We start from the raw sequence: 20,249 nt of genomic DNA, 5'->3' as shown, positions 1-20,249 counted from the left end.
TTAAAGTTGTATTATTAAATAGAGGTCGGTGTCTAGCAGGACCGATAATCAGCATTTCCGTTTTTTTGGCGTTGAGTTGCAAAAAGTTAGCGGACATCCATTGTTTAATTTCATTAAGACACCCCTCCAGCTGACTACAGTCCGGCGTGTTGGTCAGCTTTAGGGGCATGTAGAGTTGGGTGTCATCAGCATAACAGTGAAAGCTAACACCGTATTTGCGTATGACGTCACCTAGCGGCAGCATGTAGATGCTGAAGAGTGCAGGGCCAAGGACCGAACCCTGGGTAACTCCACACGTTACCTTAACATAGTCCGAGGTCACACTGTTATGGGAGACGCACTGCACCCTGTCAGTAAGATAAGAGTTAAACCAAGACAGGGCTAAGTCTGACATACCAATTCTTGTTTTGATACGCTCTAATAAAATATTATGATCGACGGTATCGAAAGCAGCGCTAAGATCGAGGAGCAGCAACATAGATGACGCATCAGAATCCATCGTTAGCAATAGATCATTAGTCATTTTTTGCGAGGGCTGTCTCCGTGGAGTGATTTGCCCTGAAACCGGATTGAAAAGTTTCACATAGATTGTTAGACGCTAAGTGTTCATTTAACTGCTCCGAAACAATTTTTTCGAGGATTTTTTAAATAAAGGGAAGGTGAGACACCGGTCGGTAGTTTACCATGAGGTCAGGATCGAGGTTAGGTCTTTTAAGAAGAGGATGAATAACCGCTTTTTTGAATGCTAGGGGAACAGTGCCCGAGGAAAGTGATAAGTTTATAATATTTAGCACTGATGGACCTAATAATACAAAGAGCTCCTTGATCAGTTTCCCAGGAAGAGGGTCAAGTAAACATGTTGTTTGTTTTATTCCATTTACACGTTGTAACAATTCCTCTAATGTTATTTCCTCAAAACGAGAGAAACTATTTTGGAGGGCAGTATCCGCAGTATATACAATCGTATCAGTGTTAATAGAACCCAGTTGTAGCCAGGACGCATTGTCTTTAATCTCCTTTCTAATGACTTCAATTTTCTTACTAAAGAATTGCATGAAGTCATCAGCTGAGTGGGTGGAGCTACTGGAAGGAGTCCCTTGTTGGGTTAGCGATGCTACCGTACTAAACAAAAATTTAGGATCGTTTTTATTACGGTGGATGAGATTTGAGTAATATTTAGCTTTAGCTAAGGTAAGCATGCGTTTATAAGTTATTAAACCATCACTCCATCCTTGATGGTGCACCTCAAGTTTAGTCGTAAGCCATTTGCGTTCCAGCTTTCTACATAATAATTTCTGAGCTCTAGTTTCTTCTGTAAACCACGGGGTACGCTTTTTTGGAGCCTTTTTTAACTTTAGCGGTGCTATGTTATCAATGGTTTCGCGCAGGGCGTCGTTAAAGTTGTTAGTGAGTTTATCAATAGAGCCCACATATTTTGGGAATGGTGCCATTACCGAGGGCAGTAGGTCAGCAAGAGTTGTCGTTGTGGCCGTATTAATGTTGCGGCTGCTATAGCAGTTATTATTATTATTAGTTTGCCGAACATGCGTCTGAACCTCGAATTTTATAAGGTAATGATCGGACAATACTTTAGTATACGGGAGTATCGTAACTTTGGAAACGGTGATACCCCTGACAAGCACTAGTTCTATCGTATTACTGTTGCGATGCGTGGGTTCATTTATTATTTGTGTGAGACCACAGCTATCAATTATAGTCTATAGCGCTACGCACGGTGGGTCCGATGGGGTATTCATATGGATATTAAAGTCCCCCATTATGATTATATTATCGGCGTGTGTCACTAGATCAGCAACAAACTCTGAGAATTCATTGATAAAGTCCGAATAGGGCCCTGGGGGGCGGTAGATAACAGCCAGGTGTAGAGGCAGCGGTGTGACAGACCTCATAGTAAGCACCTCAAACGATTTATATTCATAATTTTATTTAGGACTAAGGTTAAAGTTTTCGTTGTATATTAGTGCGACCCCCACACCCCTTTTAAGAGGACGGGCAATATGCGCATGTGTAAAGTTAGGAGGACATACCTCATTTAGCGCAAAAAACTTGTTTGGTTTAAGCCAGGTTTCGCTGAGACCAATGACGTTAAGATTGTTGTCTCTGATGATATCATTAACTAACAACGTTTTGGGAGACAATGATCTTATGTTTAAAAAACTTATATTACAGGTAGTGGGCTGTTTTAGGGAATTTTTGATCAAATTATCCGTAGTAGCAATATTAATAATGTTGTGTTTATTATGACCAGTGCATTTAATATAATTACGACCATATCTAGGAATTGATACGACGGGAATTTTCCGATTGTTTGATTGTTGCTTTGATAAACTGCACGCATTATAGTTTGCCCACTCAGTAGAACGCATGTTCCGATTGTTTGTTTGTTGCTTTGATAAACTGCACGCATCGTAGTTTGCCACCTCAGTAAAACACATGTCCAACTCTGAAACAATCAAAGCAGAAAAAACTTGTTCTAATTTAACTGACGCCTTACCCAGACCAGTAGTCTCGCATTATTTTTTTTATTTTTTTTTATTTTTTCAAGATGGCGCTGTTGTAGTGGCTGCTGTAGGCAGGAGCTCTGTGCTCTTGTGTCATCATTTTGTGTTTCCCTCTTGTTTTCATGTGGTATTATATTTTTTTGCATTTTGGTCCGGGACCCTTTGGGACTGTGTGACAAGGGGTGGCACTTTCGTGACCTCTGTGGTGCTTTTTTTGTGGACTTTTGGATCTGCCTCCCGGGAGCCTTTTGGCCATGGAGACCAGCTGCTGGGTCTCTGCTACACCAGAGTCTGTTTGGATGTACTGGAGGAGATGCGGATGAGGGGACAGGACTGTGGAGCTAGCACTGAGCTACTGGGACGGAGAGGCTTCGCGGTGTCTTGACTGGGTGAGCAGGTGTCGGACACCTCAGTCACCTTGGACGTATCCTCGCTCATCCATGCGGACTGGACACTGGCCGAGAGTGGAGTCGGCTGTCTTGGTTGCCCTGTTGGGTCTGCTTCTGTCTCTGGCCATGCTCCCTCCACCCCAGCAGACGATGGCGTGGAACACCGCAGAGGCCACCACAGTGGATATGTTTATTTTACTTTTTATTCATAGCTGTATGTAGAAGTGTCTGGTTGTATCTGCTGCTTTAATGTCTTTAATGTCCTCTGTGTTCTTTGATGTTTGATGTTTCCCTCTTACACACATGGAAGAGGAATGTGTACTATGGCTATGAGTTGTTGTTGGTTTTTTTTTTCCCTTGGCCTCAGTCTGCACCCCCACTCCAGGGCCTAGGCTAAGACCGATTTTTTAAATTTTATTTTAATCTTCTATTTTTTTCTTCCCCCCACTCCCCCTGTTTACCTGTATGTCATCTTTTTTGTAAGGGGCGCTGGAAGCCGGCAGACCCGTCAGCGATCCTGTTCTGTCTCCCTGTAATGTTTGTCTGATCTTGAATGGGATTGTGCTGAAAATTGTAATTTTCCTGAAGGAACTCTCCTGACGGAATAAATAAAGTACTATCTATCTATCTATCTATCCATCTATCTATCTATCTATCTATCTATCTATCTATCTATCTATCTATCTATCTATCTATCTATCTATCTATCTATCTATCTATCTATCTATCTATCTATCTATCTATCTATCTATCTATCTATCTATCTATCTATCTATCTATCTATCTATCTATCTATCTATCTATCTATCTATCTATCTTCCATTTAAATCCGGCTTCAGGATGGAGAGAAGTGGTGTTCTGTGGGGATTAGCCTTCTGCTTTGTTTTTAGCCCTGCTCGACATCCGCGTTTCCGATCACACCGCTGGCGTCTGCTCCATAGACGGCCCCCTCTGCTACTATACTCCCCTGCTTCACAGGCATTATTCTTCTTTATTCCAGAAACTCTTGGGAATCTCCACAGCGGAGATTAAGCAAAAATGTCAAGAGAGGGTGAAGGAGCTGGATGAGCTGAAGACTGCAGTGGATTCTCTCAAGGTAAAATGAACATAAATACAGAAGTAGTACTTCAACTTATAACTTTAATTGGTTCTATGACACCGCTTGTAACCCAAGACATGTGTATCTTAAATCAATATTACTAATTGAAGGGAATTAAAATTTACTAAATTGGTTTTTGGCCATCAAAAACAGCATACTTCCCATGTCCATCTATGTGCAAAGCTGTTTCAAAGATAGTGTGGGGGGTAAAAAGAAAATGTCTTCTAGATAACAATTACTTGCGGACTAGAATAAAAGTAATGACTAAGCATGCTACATGCGCACACCAAGCAGGACCTCAAAAGAAGCTGGCTAATAAAGCTTCAATGTAAAGTAGTGGTGATTGATCAAGATGTCGATACCATCCATTCTTAGAATGGTATAGTGCGAGTAAGTCTCTGGATGCACGGTAGCTCTGAAGGAAAAAAATAATCATTTCAATGGGAGCATTTGTTGTTTTTGTTTTTTTTTAGTTATTGTGCATAGACACTTAATTTTGTTTTGTGTATGTTGCATTTAATACCACAAATTTAATACGTCATCTGATTTACAACAATTGTAGCTAATTCTACATTTAATAAGATACACTTTATAAGAATTATGTTGTTGTGTTAAATTCAGTTACTTGCTATAAGCCATGTTCACTTCTACAACCCCTGACAAAAGTTATGGACTCACCAGTCTTGGATGATGTTTTTTCAGTTCTTTAATTTTGTAGAAAAAAAACATGATACAAAACTGTAAACATTTTAAATGGCCACATTCTGGCTTTAAGAAACAACAAAAACAATTGTAGTTGTCTGTTACAGTTTCATTTTTAAATAAAACAGAGGGGTAAATTATGAATTCACTCAATTCTGGGCAATAAATTATGGAATCACCCTGCCAATTTTCATTTCCAAAGCTAGCACCTTCATCGGTGAAGTGGAACACATTTATATAGTGCTTTTTACTCTAGAGACTCAAAGCGCTTTACATAGTGAAACCCATTATTTGCATCTTTTAAGCTACATTTAAACCAGTGTGGGTGGTATTGGGAACAAAAGGTTAATGTGTCTTGCCCAAAGACACAACGGCAGTGACTAGATTCGCGGAAGATGGATTCAAACCCGGAATCCTCAAGTTGCTGGCATGGCCACTTTACCACTTGAGCCACACCTCCTCCAGTCTCTAGTTAAAAAGGAGTGTTCACAGAGCTGTTGTACCAGGTGGATTAGCATGAATCATGGCTCCATGATGAGAGACTTCAATTGAAACAAAGGAGAGAATTATTGAACTTCTTCAAGAAGGTTAATCATTCCGCAATGTTGTAAATGATGTTGATTGTTCACAGTCAGTTCACAGTCAGTGTCTAAAATCTGGACCAAGTACAAACAACATGTTGTAAAAGACAAGCATATTGGTAAACATAGGCGCCAATCCACATTTCTGCCGGTGGGTACTTGGTGTGTGTGTGTGCGTGTGCGTGTGCGTGTGCGTGTGTGTGTGTGTGTGTGTGTGCGTGTGTGTGTATTAAAAAACATAGCAATCAGCGAAGTTAATATTCCAAATGATTTGTGGCTTTATTATTTTGTAAAATGGACCAAACTCGCCACAAAATTAACTCCAAGAAGATTGATTTTTCAGAAATTATTTTATAGATTGAAAGGTGCCATCAATCCCACGTGGGTGCTCGGCTTTTTGATCGGCGCTGATGTTGGTAGACCAAGGAAAACATCAAAGCAGCAAGACAGAAAACAAAAGCGATATGTCTTGAAAACAGAACATGCACAGCAAAACAAATGCAAGAAAGCGCCTGAAGGAACTTGGATTTGAATACAGAAAAGCTAAACGAAAGCCTTCATTAACATCGAAACAAACAAACAAGAAAAACGAGGTTCCAATGGGCTAAGGAAAATAAATTGTAGACTATGGATGAAAGTTATATTCATTGATGGATCACATATACGCGTTGGGCCAGGTGCTGATTTGTTTTGTGCTGTTCCAAAGAGAGTCATGGAGACAAGTGCCTGAAGAAAACATCCACATTTCCACAGTTATTTATAATATGGGGTTGTCAGGTGTGGACATCGTCAATCAATGCACAAGTTTACATTGACATTTTGGACACTTTTCTTATTCCATCAATCAAAATTATGTTTGGGGATGATGACACCATTGTTCAAGATGATAGTGCATCTCGTCATATACAAAAATTGTACAAACTTTCCTTGGCGAAGGAAACATGAAGTGGATGTCATGGCCTGCAAATAGTCATGATTTCGAACCAATTGAAAATGTGTGGTGGAAATTGAAGAAAATGGTCCGTGACAAGACTCCAACCTGCAAAGCTGATCTGACAACAGCAATCAGATAAAAGTTGGCGCAAGATTGAAGAAGAGTCTGTGTTTTCAATATATTCATTTAAAGCCGCCAAAATTAAAAAAATTAAAAATGAATATATATATATATTTTTAAGATTTTACAAGTGCAGTAAGTAACACTTTACCTTCCAGGTGATGTATGTGCTTCCGTTTGCTGCAGTCATGTTCCACAAAACATCCATCCATGTATTTTGTACCGCTTGTTCCTCTCAGGGTCACGGGGGTGGCTGAAGCCTATCCCAGCTGCATTTGGTCGTAAGGCAGGGTAAACCCTGAACAAGTTTCCACCTCATCACAGGTTCCACGAATCATTGACTATGTTATTTGTTTTAAAATTAAATTATGATATCAGACCAGCATCTGATATCAATTTATTATCAGATCTGGATACACAAACATTTTTCATCACTTTTACTTTATTGAAGAAGGAGAAAAAAAAGTGGAGGGGAGACCCACCTTTGAACTTTACTACAAGCTCTTTTCTGAATTCCAATCGTGTTTCTCACCTTTTTTTTTAACAAAGTGCTGGCAGTCACATCTTTCTTTGGCCCCATGGTGCATTATTTTGCAGTCGTAAGATGAGGTCGTTTGAATGAATGATAATTGAGTTACTATACAAAACTTGGGTCAAGATTGTGGCTGAAGATGAAATTAAAGCGAATGCAGATGTACCTATTGTAGTGACTGGGTGAATCTATACAATGTTTATATAAGTTATTTCCGACCGTCTTCAAACAAAAATAGCTGCGAAGTTTGTCTTCAAGATATATATTAAACAGAGAACATTTTCAAAAGATACATATATATTTTCAGAGGGATGGTCGTTGTTTTATTTGTAATCTGGGAACAAATTCATAAAGTAGCTTATAAAAGTGGTTGTGGAGTAAAAAAGACTCCAAAGCATATCCAATCCATATTATCTAGACCAGTGGTTCTCAAATGGAGGTACGCATACCCCTGGGGGTACTTGAAGGTATGCCAAGGGGTACGTGAGATTTTTTTTCAAATATTCTAAAAATAGCAACAATTAAAAAATCCTTTATAAATGTATTTATTGAATAATACTTCAACAAAATATGAATGCAAGTTCATAAACTGCGAAAAGAAATGCAACAATGCAATATTTATAATTAAATCACTTGTTTATTTTTCAACAAGTTTTTAGTTATTTTTATATCTTTTTTTCCAAATAGTTCAAGAAAGACCACTACAAATGAGTAATATTTTGCACCGTTATACAATTTAATAAATCAGAAACTGATGACATAGTGGTGTATTTTACTTCTTTATTTTTTTCAACCAAAAATGCTTTGCTCAGATTAGGGGGTACTTGAATTAAAAAAATGTTCACAGGGGGTACATCACTGAAAAAAGGTTGAAAACCACTGATCTAGATCAGGGATTCTAACCTTTTGACCTTGGGGCCCAACTTTTTCAGTACAGAGGGGAGTAGGACACATTCAAATTTTACCACTTAATTAGTTATCTATCTAATCTCCTCACAGTTAACAGGATACACCTTGTCAAACGATATGAAACCATGTGTTAATCACAAAGATTATTACCTTTTTAACACATAAATCTTAGGCTTAGGTCAGGCTGATACCTTTTTAACACATAAATCTTAGGCTTAGGTCAGGCTGATTAGAAAATAAACACTGACCAAATATAAAAGAAGGGACTTGCAAAAACTGATTAAAAAACAAAAATGGGTATTTTTTTCAACATGTTCTGTCTAGCCACTCAGGCAAATCATATTGTTGATGTGGATGTCTATATCTGTGGAACAGAATTGCTTTACAAAAGAGAAATTTGGGATGTATTTTTGTTGCCTTATTTGTATTTGATATTTTATATATAATTAGATGTATAGATATGTTTATATTTTAATTAAATAGATGTATTTATTGTTTGGCAAAGCCAGACCACAGCAGGAGGAGATAAATAGAAAAAAAAGAAGAAATCGGGAGAAATTGCAGGGACAAGAGTTGAATAAGGCAACGAGACAACAACAACAAAGACAAAAACAACAACAATAACTGAACAACATCAGCAAATACGATATGTACAAATATGACATGAAAAATTACTAAATTAGTAATAACACAGAGATGACAATGAACATTATTGCACTACAAATGGGGCAATAAAAATACCAATAGAAAATAACAGTATGGATAATGAATAATAAGAATAATTACCTCTATTATCAACATTACAATTGCTTCAAATGCAACAATAAATAAATGTAAGAAAACAAAGAGAGGGGAAGAAAGAAGAGCGCAATATATTAACCTTATAGATTGTTATGGTAAAAATAGGTTAAGCTTTAGCAGTGTGCCATGTTTCTACCTAGTGTCCCCCAGGGGGACGTTTGATATACTGTATGTTTGATAAAACGTGGTTATATAAATGAGTGTTTGTTTGTATATGTGCATGTGTATGTACTGTATCGTATATGTTTATGTATGTACAAATAACGTGCGTGTGGATGAATGTACCATGTGTGTGTATATATGTTTTTGTGTACGTACAGTATGTGCATGTGTATTAACTATGTATACACGTATGTATGTATGTATGAATGTACAGTATATATGTTTGTATGTACAATATATTTATCTCCCAGTATCTGCGGAAGCCAAAGTACGGCCCCAGACCCCCAGTAACTCCAACCCAAAACAGCAGGTGCGGTACCTAGGGAACAAGGTATGACCAGCCCCACTGTGCTGCTGAGCAGATCAGCGGAAGGCCGTAGACAGGCGCGCCTGGCCGAGGACAAAGCACGGGAAAAGCAGGAAACAACCAGCCCCTTAACACGTGAGAGACCAGACCCCACGTGGGCAGAGAGACAGGACGTAGCTCGAGGGGCCCAGAAACACGACCGCCCTGTCCCACAAGCAACCGGGCGCCCCACGAGCCCAACCCCCCACACAGGAGTGCACGCCAGGGCCAGCCCAAGGCCGCCCCACTCAAGTCAACCGCAGCAGGACAGGCCAGCATGGGAGCACAGAAACCACCTGCCCCACTCCTGCAGGGACCCACAACAATGGAAGTGGAACATTCAGCAACTGCAGAAATTTGGGAGGGCAACTGTGAATGTTTTCATGAGCCCTGCTGAAAACGTCTAATCCATATTGTCCTTGTCATGTAACAGAGACCAGTGTCATTCCAGGGATGATAGATAGGTTTTGTGCAGGGTGATGAGAGTTTCCTGCACGCAAAGTAGATTAAAACAAAAATGGCCAGCGTTGCCAGTATCTTTGCCTTGCATTTGGAGAAACCTTTGATGTTGAATGAGACGATTAACAGTGCAGGTTCGGAGAGGGGCGGCAGTTATCTCCAACGCTTTCTAGATCTGGCAGGCATCTTCATCATTTGAAGAATGAAATGATTAAGCCACTTTGCACTCCTTTTATTTCCTGACTTCATCAACTGGATCATCATTTTGTTCGTGCAGAACTCGGCCCAGAGAGCCATGCTGGAGAGTCAAAAGATGTTCGAAGACATGATTCGCTCCATCGAGAGGATGAGGTCAGAAGTCACCAAACTGATTGGAATCAACGAGAAGGCGGCGTTCAACCAATCAGAGGCTTTAATAGAGCGTCTGGAACAGGAGATTGACGAGCTGAAAAAGAAAGAGTCGGGCTTGAAGGAGCTTTATGGCACTGATGACCACATCCACTTCTTGCAGGTAAAATATTGAACTTATTGCAGTATGATACGACTATACTATGTTGGAATTAATATAACAATTTTTACATACACACACACACATACATATATATACATATATATATATATATATATATATATATATATATATATATGGCGCGGTGTCAGAGGGGTTAGTGCGTCTGCCTCACAACACGAAGGTCCTGAGTAGTCGTGGGTTCAATCCTAGGCTCTGGATCTTTCTGTACTCCGGCTTCCTCCCACCTCCAAAGACATGCACCTGCAGATAGGTTGATTGGCAACATTAAATTGGCCTTAGTGTGCGAATGTGAGTGTCAATGTTGTCTGTCTATCTGTGTTGGCCCTGCGATGAGGTGCCGACTTGTCCAGGGTGTAAACCGCCTTCCGCCTGATTGTAGCTGGGATAGGCACTAGCGCCCCCCACGACCCCAAAGGGAATAAGTGGTAGAAAATGGATGGATGGATATATATATATGTGTATATATACATATATATACATATATATATATATATATATATATATATATATATATATATATATATATATATATATATATGTATACCCTGGACAAGTCGCCACCTCATCGCAGGGCTTTTACACATATATATATATATATATACATATATATATATATATATATGTATATATATATATATATATGTATATGTATATATATATATATATACATATATATATATATACATATATATATATATATATATATATATATATATATATATATATATATATATACCCTGGACAAGTCGCCACCTCATCGCAGGGCTTTTACATATATATATATATATATATATATATATATATATATATATATATATATATATATATATATATCTTGAATTTTGCTAATAGTGGCTACAAAAATGTAGTATTTATAACAACCACCTGTTAAATATATTCACTTATTTTGCATCCCTAAATAGTTTTTTTACGACCACTAATATAAACATTTACTACCATGATGTCAATACATTGACTTTATTTCCATCCATCCATCTTTTTTCTACTACTTGTCCCTGTCTGGGCCGCCTGCCTGGCTGGAGCCTATCACCGCTGCACTCGGGCAGATGGCTGGGGTACACCCTGGATAAGTCGCCACGTCATCGCAGGGCCAACACAGAAATACAGACAACATTCACACTCACATTCACACACCAAGGTCAATTTAGGGTTCTCCTTCCGTCAAATACAATTCTTTAAGAAATGCCATCAACGCAATTTCACGTTCTCTTAGTCTATTGAAATGCAACATTTTTTTTCATACAGGTACACACTTATTGTCACCATACCAGAATTTCAGTAGTTGATACCTAAGAATTTCCAAATTTCTCCATATTTAATCGATACTATAGTAAAAATTCGAAAAAATGGATACCAGTATTTTTAAATTCAGTACCTTATTGACAAACGAGTTTGAAAGTGTCAAGTATTTAAGATTACTCGGCAACAACAAAATGTAAAAATAAGTTTCAGCTGCCAAGAGGTAACAATACAGTCAAAAAACAACAGCAGTCTTCTGTAACCTCCCAATATATCATAAATGCAAAAAATAATCAACTATTTTACATTTTAAAAAGAACAGCAGTGGTGTGGAGCCTTCACGGATATAAAACTTTATTATTTAAGATTATTTCAAGGTGGTGGTAATGGGATGTCACCATGTCATTTGTAATGAAATGGGATAACAAAAAGGATAAAAAATATTTTTAAAGACACATCTTTGTGTTTGTATTCCTAATTAGTATCAATATTTCAGCCTTTTCTCGTTAAGTTATGCTTTTTCGCTCTATTTTCAAACAAAGGAGTGCCTTCAGAAAATGGCCCCCTGGCCACACTTTGACTTCCTGGTGAAATAAGTAAAGCAGTGGTGTTTGAAGTTTTGCCAAATGACAGCGAAGTGTCTTTAAGCTGTGTTTTTCAGCACTTATCGAAGTGATAAAAGTTTTGGAAGTTTTCTGCAAACTGTGGTAATGCACACTCCCTGGGCTTGTGGCGGCGGATCCGTGCTTCACTTTCGTGGTTTGATAATTGAATAAATGCATGACGCAAGATATCCCCCTCTTTAACCTTGAATATCCACCTCTACTTACTAAATCCAGTGATCAAGTGGCTAAAGTGCATCACAGATCATTTCTGCTCCATCTTATTCTCTGGCAAAGCAGGCGCGTATGAGGTGTGTTGTAAAGCAGAGTTAAGCCACTACGGCAGATAGGCTACATCCACACACCCCATTATCATTTGTTTATGAGCGAGTGGGAACCAAAAGCAACAAAGTCTCATTTGTGACAGGCTTCTACAGAGAAGTAAATACATGGAAACACTGGATAATTTATTTAAAGACAGAAGGCGTTCATCTTTGGCTCAGTTCTCACATGCAGACAACTGATGCGGCTCGCAGAGAAAAAAGTATGATGATACTGATAAAAGCAGATAGCGATATATTTTGCCGTGTTGATATCGATACTTTCGACAAGCCTACACACTTATGATCGTATACATTAGACGTTTGTGCTGTGTTCTCCCCTGCCAAACTGAACCAGTACTTCCGTGTTGACAAATGGATCATTTAGTGCTGATCACATAAATATTCAAATACGCCTGTTTTATTGACTGTATTTGTTTTTTGTTTTTTTACATCTGCTGTATTTGCTGCGGTTTATCTGTCTGTGTGTTTGTTATTTAGTTAGTAATCCCTGAACTCTGACTGACAGGCTCAAGTCGTTCACATAATATCCGGAAAGGTTTGGAGAGGATTTTGATGGAACTTTCAGGAAATGTCAGAAATGTGAAAAAGAACAAGTGAATATTTTCCAGGGGTGATTCGGATCAACGTCTGGATTCAGGATTTTTCAAAAGGAACTCTTAGTATTGTGAGGTAGAGCATGGTGGAGGTCTGTGCTCTCCGAGTGCATTTATAGTTATGTAAGAGTCCATTATTATTATTACTAGGGCATCATTCTTGTTTACAAAAAGCAAAGGAAAAAAACGTTAGGTAGAACACATCAAAATCAAGATGGCTACAAATTCAAAATGGCTGTCAATCTGCATGAGCCGGCCACTTTTGCTGTTTTCCCTCCAGTGGTCGCTATCAAAAAGTTTGTCTGTAATATAACATCTACCCATCCATCCATCCTCTACCGCTTGTCCCGTCGGTAGCTGGAGCCTATCTCAGCTGGATTCGGGCTGAAGGCGGAGTACACCCTGGACAAGTCGCCACCTCATTGCAGGGCAAACACAGATAGACAGACAACATTCACACTCACGTTCACACACTAATTTAGTGTTGTGTTTTACATATTCAATATAAAATGTTTGATTGTGTTTTACTTTTGTCGCTGTATGTAAAATGGTGCTGCCGAAGTGGCAGCTAATTGTAGAAGATTTGTGCTCCTTTATATCTTCCTTTGTGTTCTTCAATGTTTCCGTCTTGTTTTCATGTGTCCATTTTGGTTCAAACCCCTTTGGGGCTGCGCAAGGAGAGGTGACACTTTGCGCTACTTTAATACTTATTTGTGGACTTTTTGAATCTGCACTGGAACCACATAATGTACCCATTGATGGATATATAAAGTCTATACTATCCTATTCTATATTCAATATAACATGTTTCATATTTTCAATATAATGTGATTGTGATGATCCTCAGAACTTCAACTACCTGTGCACCCCCACTGATGATGGCTTCATACCAAAGGTGACCGTTAACCCTGACTTCTCCTTCATGGCCGTCAGGAAGGCCGTCTCTGAGATCAAAGATCGTTTGGAAGAGTTTGGCAGGGAAGAGTTGCTGAAAATCTCCAAGACGGGTCAGACTTTAGCGAAAGCAACACAGCAGATATGCTTTGTCAGCACAAATAAACATGACCTGCCTTACAGTGAATGAAGTTCCCGTCTACACAACAGAGAGTCGAACTTTGGACAGGAGGAGCAGAGGTGAGCGACGTGTCAGCAAATGGTGTACAAACACAAATTAATGTTTGTTGTTGTTATTTTACAGGCAGAGAAGACAACATTGTAACAGTGGACACTCCTGCTAGTCCAGAACCGAGGACCAGAGCAGACTTTGTCAAATGTAAGTCAATATTTCACGGCACGATTTCAATGCATGCTTACAACAGGTCCAATTTGCTATTGTAATGTGGGCAACTATCCATGTGGGGGCGCATGAGCACCCACCAAACCAGAGTCGTATATTAAGAGAGTATAGCCAACTTGGTTTCAGGCGATCTTCTCAATGACTGGTCAAAAGGCGCTCATGTGATGACAGTGCACCAAGACTACTACCAACGTTGAGCTGATGCTATGTGTTTGCGGCGTTTCCTTGTGAGTTTTTCGCCATGTAACAATGCCCCGTTGTGCAGCATGGGGCTGCTCCATCCGCAGGAATTGTGGAAATCTTTTACATCGCTTTTCTCACAATCCGGTAAAAAGACAAATATTGGAAGTGATGGTTCGGGAACAACACTGGAGAGCCACTGATTACAGCGTCTTGTATGAGGTAAACAAAATATCGTTTCTTTTTTTTTAAGGAGAGAACACAGAAGCTAATACAAATAATAACAGAAAAAATTAATACATTCAACAGATGGTTTTAGACAAAACTGAATATTTTTTAATGTCAGTTAAACAAAAATAATGCAATTCGGTAGCAGCAGAAGAGAATGTGAAACACAAATACAAATAGAAGGACATTGAAAGATCAAAAGAAACCCCATTTTAGGTGTACTAATACAGTGGTTCTCAACCTTTTTTCGGTGATGTACCCCCTGTGAACATTTTTTTGATTCAAGTACCCCCTAATCAGAGCAAAGCATTTTTGGTTGAAAAAAAGAGATAAAGTGGGACGATTGCTGGGCATGGTGATGCAGTTCGTTCTCTCAATGATGCAGTTCGGGCTCAGACACTATGTAAGGTAAGCAATATTGATTTATTTACACTAAAAACAGACTAAGAACAGAAAAGAACTTCCACGAGGCACAATAGGCAAAACAAAGCGCTAGCATGGGAGCTAGAAAACACAAAAGTATAGCGCGGAAGCTAGCAAGTACAAAGCAGGTTTACCAGAATCGGGAATCAGCGTCGTCACTTGTTGCGTGCAACAAAAACTAGGAAGCGAGGACAAGTCAACGGAAAAGGCAGACTTAAATAAGGACAGTAATTACAAACAGGTGTGCGTCCGGAAACAAGGAGCAGGTGAAACAAATAAGACACTATGGTAACAGAACAAACCAGGAACTAAGGCAAACATTAGCAGAATATAATGCAAAAACAGAACAAAACCAGAATATGATATGATCCGGGCAGCGGATCATAACATAAAGAAGTAAAATACAGCACTATGTCATCAGTTTCTGATGTATTAAAATGTATAACATTACAAAATATTACTCATTTGTAGTGGTCTTTCTTTTTCTATTTGGAAAAAAAATAAAAAAATAACTAAAAACTAATCATCAACTTAAAGTGCCCTCTTTGGGGATTGTAATAGAGATCCATCTGGATTCATGAACTTAATTCTAAACGTTTCTTCACAAAAAAAGAAATCTTTAACATCAATATTTATGAAACATGTCCACAAAAAAATCTACCTGTCAACGCTGAATATTGCATTGTTGTATTTTTTGTTCACAGTTTATGAACTTACATTCAAATTTTGTTGAAATATTATTCAATAAATATATAAAGGATTTTTGAATTGTTGCTATTTTTAGAATATTTTTTAAAAAGTCTCACGTACCCCTTGGCATACCTTCAAGTACCCCCAGGGGTATGCGTACCCCCATTTGAGAACCACTGTACTAATAGATGATAAAATGAACTGGAAATCTAAAAATAAACAACAACAACATAAAGTGGCCAGAAATATGTCAATAACGAATAAACCAAAATATGCCCCCGCAAACCCAAAAGGGACAAGCGGTAGAAAATGGATGGACAGATGGATGAATGTTCTGGACCAAAAATCACTCCAGATTCTCTGTTGCTCGCCAGTGTTACCATATCCGAGTTATTGTGCAAAAATATGGGGAAATAACTACATTTTTACACACGATGTTACAAAAAAGCAAGATGTGTTTGAATAATACATATGAGTGATACATACAGTGATTACAAATATTATAGAGGCAGTCATCACAGTTGACATACTTCACACTAAAGTCATAATTTCTCTGTGATTGTTGGTCCAAAGCTGGCAAAATGAGGGTAGTAAGTTATATTGTTGTTGTTTTGTGTCTTTTTTTAAGTTTATTGCGCCGTCGGGTGCGTGTTAAGAGCTGGTCACAAAACACTGCAGGAATGTAGCAGTTTAATACGGTAAAATACGGCCACAAAATTAAACTTTCATGAAATAAAAGCATGTTTTATTGTAAGTTTATGAGCTTGAGTATGTTGAAAATTATACTGTATATAGACATAGTATTTTGGTTTATTTCATCAGAAAAATATGACTGCAATTGCATGCATCTATTTACAGCCACACACGTCCTTGGTAGCAGTCATGGTGGCTGTTTTTTAGTTGGCCATACTCTCTTTATACACGACTCTGCTCCAAACAAAACACTTTTCTAGACTCTTTCTAGTCAAGTTGGTGGATGCTGGGGCGTCTCTATTAAAAAAATGTATGTCAACTAGAGTTGCGCGGTTTGCGGTCTCATCCGCGGAGTCCGCGGATAAACCTCGGGTCTGGCGGTTGACATGACGAAAAAATAGATTTTAATTAGATTCGGGCGGGTGGCAGTTGAACCATCCGGAAATATTTGATATGCATGGTTCTGTGATCGGTATCCTTTGCCATTCAAAGTGCCATTTAAGACCCGTGTCATAAAGCGAAGAAGACAATAAGAGATGCTATTATTCTCCTGAATGACTGCCGGTAGTCACCCAGATAATAAGTATTAAGACGTGCGATAAAGCCATTGGCTTTGTCGCCTACTACAACATGTACGATCTGCTTGTCAGTCCAGCAACATGTTGTGTGTGGCTTCCGCGGCAACACGCACACAACTGCAAGGTATACTGGGTGACACAGAGTACACTAATGGTTGTGATATAATTAATTTTAACACTCTTAGTAATATGCGCCACGCTGTGAAGCCACACCAATTAAGAACGACAAACACAATTCGGGAGAACATCCTCACAGTAACACAACATAAACGCAACACAACAAATACCCATAATCATTTGTATTCATGACACTTCCTGACTATTTTATACACGCCGCTAGCAGCAAACCTCCCACCCCCCACCCCCCTGTGCGTCGGTAAGGTGGGCGAGGTTGGCGCGCGGGGGTGTAAAATATATTCAGGAACTGTCACGGATACAAAGGATTATGGGTATTTGTTGTGTTGCCTTTATGTTGTGTTACTGTGAGGATGTTCTCCCGAAATGTGTTTGTCAATCTTGTATTGTGTGGCTTCACAGCGTGGCGCATATTAGTAAGTGTTAAAGTTGTTTATATCACAACCGTCAGTGTACTCCGTATCACCCAGTATGCCTTTCAATCCTGCACGTGTAATTGCGGAAGCTGCACACAACATGTTGCCGGACCAACAATCGGTTCGTACATGTTGTTGAAGGTGTCTAAGGCAATAGCTTCACAGCACGCCCATATTCTTGTAATCAGGATGAACGCTATTGGATAGTCGCGGGAACGTTAGCGGCTCCAATTGTCATCATTACTCTGTGAAACAGGTTTAAATAGCTCTGTGAGTGGTAAAGGCGGACAACCTCTGATGTATTTCAGCGGCCCTGATAAAATGTTGGTTCGGGTGGATGACGACTTTGGTGATGCGGATGCGGATTATATAATTGCCTATCCGCGCAACTCTAAAGTCAACCCTTTAGGATTAAAATGTGTTTTGATCTCCATCAAAGCCACAACAATAGACAAACACAGTCGGTTTAAACTAATACCGCACCAACAATTATAGGTTTTCATCTTCTTATAGAACACTCGTAAAGATTCACAGTGCAAGGTGGAAAAAGTATGTGAACCCCTAGGCCAATGTCTTCTCCAAGAGTTGATTGGAGCCAGGACTCCAACAACATGGAGTCTAATCAATGTGACGAGATCATATGTTTGTTAAAGCTGCCTTGTGATAAGTGTGCTGTATTGTGAACCATGCCTCGCAGAAAAGAGCTAACAGAAGATCTACGATCAAGAATTATTAACTTGCATTAAGCTTTAAAGGATTACAAAAGTATCTCTAAAATCCTTGTTGTCCATGTGTCCACAAATGGAGAAAGTTTAGCACTGTTGCTATTCTCCCTAGGCGTGTTCGACCTTTAAAGATGACTGTGAGAGCACAGCTACGAATGCTCAGCGGGGGCCGGTATAGCTCGGTTGGTAGAGTGGCCGTGCCAGCAACTTGAGGGTTCCAGGTTCGATCCCCGCTTCTGCCATCCTAGTCACTGCCTTTGTGTCCTTGGGCAAGTCATTTCCCCCTCCTGCTCCCAGTACCTCCCACACTGGTTTAAATGTAACTTAGATATTGGGTTTCACTATGTATAACGCTTTGAGTCACTAGAAAAAAGCGCTATATAAATATAATTTACTTCACTTCACTAAACTCAGTGAGGTGAAGAAAAATCATTCAGTGTCAGCTAAAGACTTGCGGAAATCTCTGGCACATGCTGACATTATTGTTGACAAATCTACAATACGTAAAATATTGAACAAAAATGGAGTTCATGAGAGGACGCCACGGAGGAAGCCACTGTTGTCCAAAAAAACCCACTGCTGCACGTTTGAAGTTTGCAAACGAGCACTTGGATGTTCCACAGCACTACTGGCAAAAAGTCTGTTGACAGATGAAACCAAAATTGAGTTGCTTAGAAGGAACACAAAATGTTATGTGTGTAGGAGAAAAGGCACAGCTCACCAACATCAAAAACTCATCCCAATTGTGAAATATGGTGAATGTGGCGTCATGGTTTGGGGCGGCTTTGCTGCCTCAGATCCTGGATGGATTGCTTTCATCGATTGAAAATGAATTCCCAAGATTATCAAGACATTTTGCAGGAAAACTTAAGACCATCTGTGCGCCAACTGAAGCTCAACATAGGATGGCTTATGCAACAGGACGACGACCGCAAGCATAGAAGAAAATCAACAACAAAATGGCTTCAACAGAAGAAAATACGCCTTCTGGAGTGGCTCAGCCAGAGTCCTGGGGCCGTATTTATCAAGTTTCTTAGAATTACTCCTAAGAAGTCTGCTAAGAGTTGACTTTTGAGTAAAGACATTATTCGCTGAAAGCTGCACTTAAAAGTTAGTTATCAAGCGTCTTACTCACACTTTCAGCGAAGTGTAGGACTGAATCTTAAGTGTCACACTCAGAGCTGAATTACATCATTACTATGTGCCGTAAATGGAATTTTAGGTGACGTCATTTCTGTGTCCATAGAAATGACCAATCACGAAAGGGAATCCCTTGTCTAAGAATAAAGAAATATCTTAGAAATATTGAAGTGGACAATGGGAGTGCATATTTTGACAATAAACTACAAAATAATACAAAACAAACAAACAATAATGGCAATGAATCAAAAATAAATGTTTCCTTTTCTTTCCAATTCATTAATTAGGCAATGAAGCATTTTGTTTGGCTTACCTATTATAGTTAATTTGTGCTTGTGTCTGTGGCACCTGAAAAGGGTAAGAAGCCAGCGGCGTAAAGGATATCCTTTATCCCCAATTAGGTGACATCCAGGTGGCACAATGTGCCTCTCAAAAAGCTGCTTCAGACCACTTTCATTTAGTATCCGTGCATCATGGGTGGACCCAGGCCACTGGGGTACCACATCCAAGATTTTGTAGTCTGCATCGAACACTACTTGCGTGTTGATGCTGTGGTACTTCTTCCTATTAACAAACACACTCTCGTCCAAACTTGGAGTGATGATCCTTACATGTGTACCATCGATTGCCCCGACCACTCCAGAGAGGCCAGCTACCTGCATGAATGCAGTTTGCTTCTGCTGAATTATCCGGGGTCAGTGACTTGCGGTGAGGTTCATGGCTAGTGAGGCACTGACTTCATCACAGTCAGATTTATAAACATACGAACCCTAAAGAGTATCTTATTCACCATTTGATTGGCAGCAGTTAACGGGTTATATTTAAAAGCTCATACCAGCATTCTTCCCTGCTTGGCA

The 20,249-nt window shown here is 39.3% G+C and overlaps 1 protein-coding gene across 5 annotated transcripts in view; it reads left to right on the top strand.

Annotated features, from left to right (window-relative positions):
* The window catches only part of ftr82 (finTRIM family, member 82), a 49,857-nt gene that overhangs the window by 18,188 nt on the left and 11,420 nt on the right, over positions 1 to 20,249 (top strand). For 4 of the 5 annotated variants that reach the window (XM_061898231.1, XM_061898230.1, XM_061898228.1 and 1 more), the window contains 5 exons: positions 3,912 to 4,007; positions 9,834 to 10,067; positions 13,735 to 13,894; positions 13,965 to 14,021; positions 14,086 to 14,160. In XM_061898231.1, coding sequence (XP_061754215.1) covers positions 3,912 to 4,007; positions 9,834 to 10,067; positions 13,735 to 13,894; positions 13,965 to 14,021; positions 14,086 to 14,160 — 622 coding nt within the window. The remainder of the gene's footprint in view (positions 1 to 3,911; positions 4,008 to 9,833; positions 10,068 to 13,734; positions 13,895 to 13,964; positions 14,022 to 14,085; positions 14,161 to 20,249) is intronic. The other variant, XM_061898229.1, reaches the window with a different exon arrangement.

Source organism: Nerophis ophidion, linkage group LG04 (genome assembly GCF_033978795.1).
Source record: "Nerophis ophidion isolate RoL-2023_Sa linkage group LG04, RoL_Noph_v1.0, whole genome shotgun sequence".
Taxonomy (NCBI): domain Eukaryota; kingdom Metazoa; phylum Chordata; class Actinopteri; order Syngnathiformes; family Syngnathidae; genus Nerophis; species Nerophis ophidion.
This window is presented reverse-complemented; position numbering and strand designations above follow the sequence as displayed.